We start from the raw sequence: 12,247 nt of genomic DNA on the forward strand, positions 1-12,247 counted from the left end.
GGAAGGATTCTGTATGGAGGAATGGTCTAAGATCCCTCCTAGTGTGTTCTAGAACTCATCAAACATCTGGTAGGATTCTGTATGGAGGAATGGTCTAAGATCCCTCCTAGTGTGTTCTAGAACTCATCAAACATCTGGAAGGATTCTGTATGGAGGAATGGTCTAAGATTCCTCCCAGTGTGTTCTAGAACTCATCAAACATCTGGAAGGATTCTGTATGTAGGAATGGTCTAAGATTCCTCCCAGTGTGTTCTAGAACTCATAAAACATCTGGTAGGATTCTGTATGGAGGAATGGTCTAAGATCCCTCCCAGTGTGTTCTAGAACTCATCAAACATCTGGTAGGATTCTGTATGGAGGAATGGTCTAAGATCCCTCCCAGTGTGTTCTAGAACTCATAAATTATTTGTGTGTCGTTATCCCCCCAAGGGGAGTTTGCTGGAGCACAATTACTTGTTACACAAAATCTCATTTTACATTTACATTTTACATTTTAGTCATTTAGCAGACGCTCTTATCCAGAGCGACTTACAGTAGAGTGCATACATTTTTATTACATTTTTACATACTGAGACAAGGATATCCCTACCGGCCAAGAGCAGACGCTCTTATCCAGAGCGACTTACAGTAGAGTGCATACATTTTATAACATTTTTTTTTTTCTTTTTTGAGCAGTTGTATTAGTATCAAATTATATATTTTCCTAAATGTTTTTACAGACAATATAGCTCATTGTTTGAAATACTTATTTTATACAGTCATTTTTTGCTCATCTTTATCAAGGGTGTCAATAATTTCAGTTCCCCACCGTAACTCCACACTGCTCCTACATGGTGTAACGATACCTAACGTAGACCATGTAGGAGCAGTGTAGAGATACAGTTGGTTCTGACATTATTGACAGTACATACTGTAGAAGTACAGGACCTTCAGAATCATACTCCTGGACTTCTTACACATTTTATTGTTACAGCCTGAATTCAAAATGTATTAATTATATATTTTCCCCCTCACCCATCTACACACAACACCCCATGATGACATCACAATACCCCATAATGACATCACAATACCCCATAATGACATCACAATACCCCATGATGAAAAAGTGAAAACATGTATTATTTAGCTTGATGAATACTACACAAATTATCTCAATGAAACAAAACGACTCAATTCAAGTGGCTTCAAGGTAATAATTAATGTATGTCCATTATAGTCATCTATTTAATACTGTACATTTTGCAATATCCAAATCATGAATCCAATCACATTTTTTGTAGTAATATATCCAATCAAATGTATTTATCAAAATCCAAATCATATATCCAATCAAATGTATTTATCAATATCCAAATAATCCAACTAAATTCAAGGGGTTTAAAGGTTAGAATCAAGAAAGGGAAAATTCCATCCAGCTAAAAAAAATCATTTACATTTGTCAATATCAAAACAACAATTAAGGGCAAAACCCATAATAAACAACATTTAAACATTTAAGGGATTATACTTGTATCCAAAATTATCACTAAATTCAAAATCAAAATAAAATACACAGAATTTTAATCTAAATTTAGATATGACCATGTCTCGAGATGACAAACAAATGTACGCCTATTTTTGAGCAAGTTTTCATATATATAGAATTTGGTTTTGTGTGGCATAAACAAAAACCTATATTCTCAGTCAAAAACACAAGTCAGAACACAGAATCTCTATTCTATCATTTGATTTCAGGTCCTCTGACTGGGAAAATGTCTTTCCGTAATTAGAGCAGTAGTAAGGCTTCTCTACTGTATTTGTGTTTCATGCTCTTTTTTCTAACTGAACTAAACTCTTTCCACATTGGGATCAATAGACAGTCGTATCCTCACCTGAGTGTATTCTCTCATGCTTTTTCAGGTTCCCTAACCGGGTAAATATCTTTTTACACTGAGAGCAGTGGTAAGTCTTTTTTTCTGTGTGCGTCCTCTCGTGATATTTCAGGCCCCCTAACTGGGTAAAAGTCTTTCCACACAGGGAGCATTGGTAAGGCTTTTCTCCTGTGTGTTTCTTCTTATGCTCTTTTAGGTTCCCTAACTTGGTAAAATCCTTTCCGCACAAGGAGCAGTGGTAAGGTTTCTCCCCTGTGTGTGTCTTCTCATGCTCCTTCAGGTCTCCTAACCATCTAAAAGTATTTCCACAACGGGAACAGGGGTACGGCTTCTCTCCAGAATGTATTCGCTTATGTTTGTTTAGGTTCCCTAAGTGGGTAAAACTCTTTCCACACTGAGAGCAGTGGTAGGTCTTCTCCACTCCTGTGTGTATTCCTTCATGATTTTTCAGGCTCACTAAATGGGTAAAACTCATTCCACACTGGAAACATTGGAAAGGCTTTTCTCCTGTGTGTATCCTCTCATGCTCTTTAAGGCTCCCTATCCGGGTAAAACTCTTTCCACAGTGGGGACAGTGGTAAGGCTTCTCTCCAGTGTGTATTTTCTCATGTTTTTTCAGATACCCTAACTGGGGGAAACACTTTCCGCACTGAGAGCAGTTGTAGGGTTTTTCTCCTGTGTGTATTGCTTCATGCCTTTTCAGACTTCCTAAATGTGTAAAACTTTTTCCACACTTGGAACATTGGAAAGGTTTTTCTCCTGTGTGTTTCATCTCATGCTCTTTCACATTCCCTAATGTGGTAAAATCCTTTCCACAGTAAGAGCAATGGTAAGGCTTCTCCCCTGTGTGAGTCTTTTCATGCTGCTTCAGGTTCTCTAACCACCTAAAATTCTTTCCACACTGGGAACAAAGGTAAGGCTTCACTCCAGAATGTATTCTCTCATGTATTTTTAGGTGCCCTAATCGGGTAAAACTCTTTCCACATTGGGAGCAATGGTAAGGCCTCTCTCCTGTGTGTATTATTTCATGTTCTTTCAGGTTCCCTAACCGTGTAAAACCCTTTCCACACTGGGAGCATTGGAAAGGCTTCTCTCCTGTGTGTATCCTCTCATGCTCTTTCAGGTGCCTTAACCGTGTAAATTTCGTTCCACACTGGGAGCATTGGAAAGGCTTCTCTCCTGTGTGTATTCTCTCATGCTCTTTCAGATGTGATGACTGGTTAAATCTCTTTTCACAATGGGAGCATTGGAAGAGCTTTTCTCCTGTGTGTGTTCTCTCATGCTCTTTGAGCTTACATAACCACTTAAAACTCTTTCCACACTGGGAGCAGTTGTGTCGTGTCGCTGGTTTGGGAATCTCTGGGTCTGGATCCCCTGAAGGACTCTTCCCGCTGTCAGAGTGAGAGTCTGGTTTATCTCCTGCCAAAGATAAAACAGATTATTTTGTTAAACAAATATTCCTGAATGAAACCTCCACATGATTAAACTGTCTTCCTATGAGGTTTAAACCAGACTAGATCCCTCATTATAAAATGGTAAATATGGATTCTGGATGCTGATTGGTAGATAGCCATTAGATAATCCCAGGTAATACCTGTTAAAAGTTCAATTTTAATTATTATTATTCTTTACATCCAGTCACTACAACATCACTACATCCAGTCACTACAACAACATGTGTTGTAGTGATGTTGTAGTGACTGGTCGTAGTGATGTTGTAGTGACTGGATTTAGTGATGTTGTAGTGACTGGATGTAGTGACTGGATGTATTGATGTTGTAGTGACTGGATGTATTGATGTTGTAGTGACTGGATGTATTGATGTTGTAGTGACTGGATGTGGTGATGTCGTAGTGATGTTGTAGTGACTGGTCGTAGTGATGTTGTAGTGACTGGATGTAGTGATGTTATAGTGACTGGTTGTAGTGATGTTGTAGTGATGTTGTAGTGACTGGATGTAGTGATGTTATAGTGACTGGTTGTAGTGATGTTGTAGTGACTGGATGTGGTGATGTTGTAGTGACTGGTCGTAGTGATGTTGTAGTGACCGGTCGTAGTGACTGGATGTAGTGATGTTGTAGTGACTGGACGTAGTGATGTTGTAGTGACTGGTCGTAGTGATGTTGTAGTGACTGGATGTGGTGATGTTGTAGTGACTGGATGTGGTGATGTTGTAGTGACTGGATGTGGTGATCTTGTAGTGACTGGTCGTAGTGATGTTGTAGTGACTGGTCGTAGTGACTGGTTGTAGTGATGTCGTCGTGACTGGATGTAGTGATGTCGTAGTGATGTTGTAGTGACTGGTCGTAGTGATGTTGTAGTGACTGGTCGTAGTGATGTTGTAGTGACTGGATGTAGTGATGTTGTAGTGACTGGATGTGGTGATCTTGTAGTGACTGGTCGTAGTGATGTTGTAGTGACTGGTCGTAGTGATGTTGTAGTGACTGGATGTAGTGATGTTGTAGTGACTGGTCGTAGTGATGTTGTAGTGACTGGTCGTAGTGATGTTGTAGTGACTGGTCGTAGTGATGTTGTAGTGACTGGTCGTAGTGATGTTGTAGTGACTGGTCGTAGTGATGTTGTAGTGACTGGTCGTAGTGATGTTGTAGTGACTGGTCGTAGTGATGTTGTAGTGACTGGTCGTAGTGATGTTGTAGTGACTGGTCGTAGTGATCTTGTAGTGACTGGTCGTATTGACTGGATGTTGTAGTGACTGGTCGTCTGTTACCAGACATGTCACCCATTGAGTATGCTTGGAATGCTCTGAATCAACGTGTACGACAGCGCATTTCAGTTCCCATCAATATCCACCAACATCGAACAGCCATTGAAGAGGACTGGGACAACCTTCCACAGGCCACAATCAACTGCCTGATCAACTCTATGCAAAAGAGATGTGTCATGCTGCATGTGGCAAATGGTGGTCACACCAGATACTGACTGGTTTTCTGATCCACACCCATAACTTTTTTTTTAAAGTTATCTGTGACCAACAGATATCTGTATTCCCAGTCATGTGAAATCCATAAATTAGGGCCTAATGATTGTATTTCAGTTGACTGATTTCCTGAACTATGAACTGTGACTCAGTCAACTCTGAAAATGCTGCAGCTGGAACGAAAAATAAGGTGTTTACAATTAACTTAACCCATTATGTACCATTCTAGCCCCATCTTAACCCCTTATGTACCATTCTAGCCCCATCTTAACCCCTTATGTACCATTCTAGCCCCATCTTTACCCCTTATGTACCATTCTAACCTCATCTTAACCCCTTATGTACCATTCTAGCCCCATCTTAACCCCTTATGTACCATCCTAGCCCCATCTTAACCCCTTATGTACCATCCTAGCCCCATCTTAACCCCTTATGTACCATCCTAGCCCCATCTTAACCCCTTATGTACCATCCTAGCCCCATCTTAACCCCTTATGTACCATTCTAGCCCCATCTTAACCCCTTATGTACCATTCTAGCCCCATCTTAACCCCTTATGTACCATTCTAGCCCCATCTTAACCCCTTATGTACCATTCTAGCCGTATCTTAACCCCTTATGTACCATTCTAGCCCCATCTTAACCCCTTATGTACCATTCTAACCCCATCTTAACCCCTTATGTACCATTCTAACCCCATCTTAACACTTTATGTACCATTCTAGCCACATCTTAACCCCTTATGTACCATTCTAGCCCCATCTTAACCCCTTACCTGACATTCTAGCCCTATCTTAACCCCTTATGTACCGTTCTAACCCCATCTTAACCCCTTATGTACCATTCTAGCCTCATCTAAACCCCTTACCTGACATTCTAACCCAATCTTAACCCCTTATGTACCATTCTAACCCAATCTTAACCCCTTATGTACCATTCTAACCCCATCTTAACCCCATCTTAACCCTTTATGTACCATTCTAGCCACATCTTAACCCCTTATCTAACATTCTAACCCCATCTTAACCCCTTATGTACCATTCTAGCCGCATCTTAACCCCTTATGTACCATTCTAACCGCCATCTTAAAGCCTTAAGTACCATTCTAACCCAATCTTAACCCCTTATGTACCATTCTAACCCCATCTTAACTCCTTATGTACCATTCTAACCCCATCTTAACCCCATCTTAACCCCTTATGTACCATTCTAACCCCATCTTAACCCTTTATGTACCATTCTAGCCCCATCCTAACCCCCTATGTACCATTCTAGCCCCATCTTAACCCCTTATGTACCATTCTAGTCCCATCTTAACCCCTTATCTAACATTCTAACCCCATCTTAACCCCTTATGTACCATTCTAGCCGCATCTTAACCCCTTATGTACCATTCTTGGCGCATCTTAACCCCTTATCTAACATTCTAACCCCATCTTAACCCCTTATGTACCATTCTAGCCGCATCTTAACCCCTTATGTACCATTCTAACCGCCATCTTAAAGCCTTAAGTACCATTCTAACCCAATCTTAACCCCTTATGTACCATTCTAACCCCATCTTAACTCCTTATGTACCATTCTAACCCCATCTTAACCCCATCTTAACCCCTTATGTACCATTCTAACCCCATCTTAACCCTTTATGTACCATTCTAGCCCCATCTTAACCCCCTATGTACCATTCTAGCCCCATCTTAACCCCTTATGTACCATTCTAGTCCCATCTTAACCCCTTATCTAACATTCTAACCCCATCTTAACCCCTTATGTACCATTCTAGCCGCATCTTAACCCCTTATGTACCATTCTTGGCGCATCTTAACCCCTTATCTAACATTCTAACCCCATCTTAACCCCTTATGTACCATTCTAGTAACAAGCCACTAGCTGTCATTACAGCAGGTAAAGGGAGATTACATTTGAATAAATAAATAAATAAAGTTTTCATATATTTCTATAGAATAATAAAATCACCAGAATAAGTTCTATACATATTTTCCTGTACATACAAAATGCAGAGGGCAGATAGCAAGGGTTTAAGACAGCAGAGGTCAGCGTTTATATTTTTGTTCAGTGGAGGAATGCGACTTTTCGATCGCGAAAATGTCTAGCATGTCAGATTTAAATAATGGTATTATTTTGTGTAGCTACCTGGCTAGTCAGCCCATGGAGAGCGCATTGCATTGTGGATTTTGTAGCGGACTTGAACTGCAACAGATTTTCCACAACAATTTTCCACATTGCTATCAACCTTATTATAAAATGCCAAAATGAAACATTTGCTCACCAAAAAACATTATTCTCAGATAGTAGTGAGTGTTTTTGGTGGATTTATCCTTTAATAGATATACTATAGTATTACAACCAATGCAATGCATTTGATTCATGCATTTAGTAGTTGGTGGCCGACTCTTGGGTGGTACACACGTGTTACAGTGGATCTGTTCCCACAGCACAGATAATGGAGATCCTTAATGAAAAATACAACAACATATTCAAACTGCAGTAGAATGGCGCTTTAAAACCACACATTAGTTTAACAACTTCAGAACCGAGGTTTAGCCCTTGATCGTTTCATTACGATCCAGGGGCGGCAGCGTAGCCTAGTGGTTAGAGCGTTTGGACTAGTAGATCGAATCCCCGAGCTGACAAGGTAAAAATCAGTCGTTCTGCCCCTGAACAAGGCAGTTAACCCACCGTTCCTAGGCCGTCATTGAAAATAAGAATTTGTTCTTAACTGACTTGCCTTGTTAAATAAAGTTTTTATTTTTATTTATTACAGAGTCGTGGAAGAAAGCTTCTTCTGTACAGGGGAGTTTGGTAAAGAGCCCCTTGGTCTGAACACGCAACACTTGTAGTACGGTTCTGGATGCATAAGGAGTTCTTCTGTACAGGGGAGTTTGGTAAAGAGCCCCTTGGTCTGAACACGCATCACATGTAGGTTCTGGATGCATAAGGACCTTATCTTTCATATCAGAAAGAAATAATAATATATTTTTTAATATAAGGTTAAAAAGATACACACCCTTTATAGGGTTAGTGTTAGAGGTCGACCGATTAATCGGAATGGCCGATTAATTAGGGCCGATTTCAAGTTTTCATAACAATCGGAAATCTGTATTTTTTGGATGCCGATTTTTCTACACCTTTATTTAACAAGGCAAGTCAGTTAAGAACACATTCTTATTTTCAATGACGGCCTAGGAACCGTGGGTTAACTGCCTTGTTCAGGAGCAGAACGACATATTTTTACCTTGTCAGCTCAGGGATTCAAACTTGCAACCTTACGGTTAACTAATCCAACGCTCTAACCACCTGCCTCACGAGGAGCCTGCCTGTTACGCAAATGCAGTAAGAAGCCAAGGTAAGTTGCTAGCTAGCATTAAACTTATCTTATAAAAAACAATCAATCAATCATAATCACTAGTTATAACTACACATGGTTGATGATATTACTAGTTTATCTAGCGTGTCCTGCGTTGCATATAATCGATGCGGTGCGCATTCGCGAAAAAGGACTGTCGTTGCTCCAACATGTACCTAACCATAAACATCAATGCCTTTCTTAAAATCAATACACAGAAGTATATATTTTTAAACCTGCATATTTAGCTAAAATAAATCCAGGTTAGCAGGCAATATTAACCAGGTGAAATTGTGTCACTTCTCTTGCGTTCATTGCACGCAGAGTCAGTGTATATGCAACAGTTTGGGCCGCCTGGCTCATTGCGAACTAATTTGCCAGATTTTTATGTAATTATGACATAACATTGAAGGTTGTGCAATGTAACAACAATATTTAGACTTAGGGATGCCACCCGTTAGATAAAATACGGAACGGTTCCGTATTTCACTGAAAGAATAAACGTTTTGTTTTCAAAATGATAGTTTCCGGATTCGACCATATTAATGACCTAAGGCTCGTATTTCTATGTGTTATTATGTTATAATTAAGTCTATGATTTGATAGAGCAGTCTGACTGAGCGATGGTAGGCACCAGCAGGCTTGTAAGCATTCATTCAAACAGCACTTTTGTGCGTTTTGCCAGCAGCTCTTCGCAATGCTTGCGCTGTTTATGAATTCAAGCCTATCAACTCCAAAGATGAGGCTGGTGTAACCGATGAGAAATGGCTAGCTAGTTAGCGGGGTGAGCGCTAATAGCGTTTCAAACGTCACTCGCTCTGAGACTTGGAGTAGTTGTTCCCCTTGCTCTGCATGGGTAACGCTGCTTCGAGGATGGCTGTTGTCAATGTGTTCCTGGTTCGAGCCCAGGGAGGAGCGAGGAGAGGGACGGAAGCTATACTGTTACACTGGCAATACTAAAGTGCCTATAAGAACATCCAATAGTCAAAGGTATATGAAATACAAATCGTATAGAGAGAAATACTCCTATAATTCCTATAATAACTACAACATTAGCTTTCTTACATGGCACATATTGCACTTTTACTTTCTTCTCCAACACTTTGTTTTTGCATTATTTAAACCAAATTGAACATGTTTCATTATTTATTTGAGGCTAAATTGATTTTATTGATGTATTATATTAAGTTAAAATAAGTGTTCATTCAGTATTGTTGTAATTGTCATTATTACAAATGTTTTTTATTTATTTTATCGGTCGATTAATCGGTATCGGCTTTTTTTGGTCCTACAATAACCGGTATCGGCGTTGAAAAATCATAATTGGTCGACCTCTAGTTAGTGTTCCCACAGGGCCATGTTACAGTGTTTACAGAACCCCAATGGAAGACAAGAGGCAACCACCTGCCTAAGTCTAACTCAGGAGGTGTAGCGAAGACTAGTTTAGTAGGATGGAGGCTCCATAGCTGTATGGATCTGCTACAGTGTAGTTTAGTAGGATGGAGGCTCCATAGCTGTATGGATCTGTAACTGCTACAGTGTAGTTCAGTAGGATGGAGGCTCCATAGCTGTATGGATCTGTAACTGCTACAGTGTAGTTTAGTAGGATGGAGGCTCCATAGCTGTGTGGATCTGTAACTGCTACAGTGTAGTTTAGTAGGATGGAGGCTGTATTGATCTGTAACTGCTGCAGTGTAGTTTAGTAGGATGGAGGCTCCATAGCTGTATGGATCTGCTACAGTGTAGTTTAGTAGGATGGAGGCTCCATAGCTGTATGGATCTGTAACTGCTACAGTGTAGTTTAGTAGGATGGAGGCTCCATAGCTGTATGGATCTGTAACTGCTACAGTGTAGTTTAGTAGGATGGAGGCTCCATAGCTGTATGGATCTGTAACTGCTACAGTGTAGTTTAGTAGGATGGAGGCTCCATAGCTGTATGGATCTGTAACTGCTACAGTGTAGTTTAGTAGGATGGAGCCTCCATAGCTGTATGGATCTGTTACTGCTACAGTGTAGTTTAGTAGGATGGAGGCTCCATAGCTGTATGGATCTGTAACTGCTACAGTGTAGTTTAGTAGGATGGAGGCTCCATAGCTGTTTGGATCTGTAACTGCTACTGTGTAGTTTAGTAGGATGGAGGCTCCATAGCTGTATGGATCTGTAACTGCTACAGTGTAGTTTAGTAGGATGGAGGCTCCATAGCTGTATGGATCTGTTACTGCTACAGTGTTGTTTAGTAGGATGGAGGCTCCATAGCTGTATGGATCTGTAACTGCTACAGTGTAGTTTAGTAGGGTGGAGGCTCCATATCTGTATGGATCTGTAACTGCTACAGTAAGTATTTCTCGCTGTTTCGAAAGCCTTAATCGCCAGCAATGATTAACTTTCTAAACATACACCGCCTGGTCTCATAGACTAGACATAACATAGTACATGTACATCCAGGACACTGAAATTAGTATGATATGTTTGGTATGGTTACATAAGACAGATGGCTACTTAAGGCAAAATTGGAGGTATGGTGGTTGACTGGTATGGGTGAGTGAGCATATAACACGAACGTCTCGCAACCCAATGGTTACGAGTTCGACTCTCAACATGGATAACTTTAGCATTGTTAGCTAATTAGCTACGTTTGAACTACTTACTACTTTTTTTTTTTAGCTAGTTTGCAACTACTTAGCATGTTAGCTAACCCTTCCCCTTCTGAGACCAGGTTGTAACACACGCTTCTTGATTGTAGTTCATATGAGCCAGTCGCCGGGCTAAGCTAACGGCTGAAATCTGTAGGGAGAACGCAGAACGCTGCCTGGAGTTCTAGCTGGTGACATCGTGTCTTCCCATCAAACTCCTTGAAGTTTGCAGTTGTGTCTTTAAAAAAAAAAAACACTATGTTGTTCTTTAGTGTATTTATATATCGCTTTACCAACAGGAAAAGTTCAAAAGTCAACGGAGGACGTCTTTATCAATTCCTACAGTACAGAAAAACATATCCAAGTGTAGTGCCCTTTTAAAAATCACACATTAGTTCAACAACTGCAGAGTTTGTGTCCCTGTTTAAGATAGTACTCACTGGAGTTAATCAGATCTCCAGTCTTCTCTTCTTCCTCCTCCAATGTGACAGTAATCTCCTTATCTTCCTCCTCCACTCCAAAATCGTAATCCTCTTCTTTCACTGTGACAGTAACCTCCTCGTCCTCTTCTTTCAATGTAACAGCCTCCTCTTTCACTTTGAACGCGTCTTCCTCATCTTTCACCGTAACAGCCTCGCCCTTTACTTCTTTTTTTACGGTAACAGCCTCCTCATCTTTCACGATAGTTCCGTTCTCCGTCCACCAAACGTCTTCTTTAGCAAGAAGAGAGTAGCTTTGTAAACTCATGGTCGGGGATGCTAGCTAAACTAGTGCTAACTAAACCAGCCAGCTGACTGACAACAACGTCAATATTACATTAAATGGGGTAACTAGTTGTTTCCACAGAAGTGCGTTTAAAACATAGTCGCAAATAAACCACGAAATTGTCTAAAGAGTTTTTGTTTCGACTTTGTTGGCTAGCGAGCTACCGAGGAGGCTGCAGTTGTTGAAGAAGCGTTCCGTCCACTAGATTATACGTCACACTAGCAGCATCGCCTGAAAGACACACATCGCCATCCGCTGTCTGGAGTGGGTAAACGAAGTTGGGGGAATGTTTATTTTTTTTCTATTAAATAAAATTATATTAACACTTTTACAAAGAAAAAAATTTGTTGATTAGTTCTGATTTTTAGTGCGAATTTCAAACAAACTTTATATCAATCAAATTGATTTATAAAGCCCTTTTTACATCAGTCGATGTCACAAAGTGCTATACAGAAACCCAGCCTAAAGGCGAGAGAGAGAATTAGAGGGGGGCGGGGGTGCTGGAGTACATAATAGAATATGGAGCTCTCTGATAGTCATAATAGAATATGGAGCTCTCTGGTAGTCATAATAGAATATGGAGCTCTCTGGTAGTCATAATAGAATATGGAGCTCTGATAGTCATAATAGAATATGGAGCTCTCTGATAGTCATAATAGAATATGGAGCT

General features: G+C 40.3%; 2 protein-coding genes across 2 annotated transcripts in view; both read right to left on the bottom strand.

Annotated features, from left to right (window-relative positions):
* Window positions 1-12,247, bottom strand: part of LOC139547938 (zinc finger protein 271-like) — a 189,346-nt gene that overhangs the window by 55,440 nt on the left and 121,659 nt on the right. The window lies entirely within an intron of this gene.
* LOC139548032 (zinc finger protein 431-like) lies at window positions 288-11,763 on the bottom strand. Its single transcript, XM_071357329.1, has 2 exons — window positions 11,253-11,763; window positions 288-3,293 (listed from the first exon to the last, which is right to left on the bottom strand). Exons 1-2 carry the CDS (start codon window positions 11,557-11,559, stop codon window positions 1,852-1,854), a joined length of 1,749 nt encoding a protein of 582 aa, XP_071213430.1. The 5' UTR covers window positions 11,560-11,763; the 3' UTR covers window positions 288-1,851.

The sequence above is a fragment of the Salvelinus alpinus genome, chromosome 2 (genome assembly GCF_045679555.1).
Source record: "Salvelinus alpinus chromosome 2, SLU_Salpinus.1, whole genome shotgun sequence".
Lineage (NCBI taxonomy): Eukaryota > Metazoa > Chordata > Actinopteri > Salmoniformes > Salmonidae > Salvelinus > Salvelinus alpinus.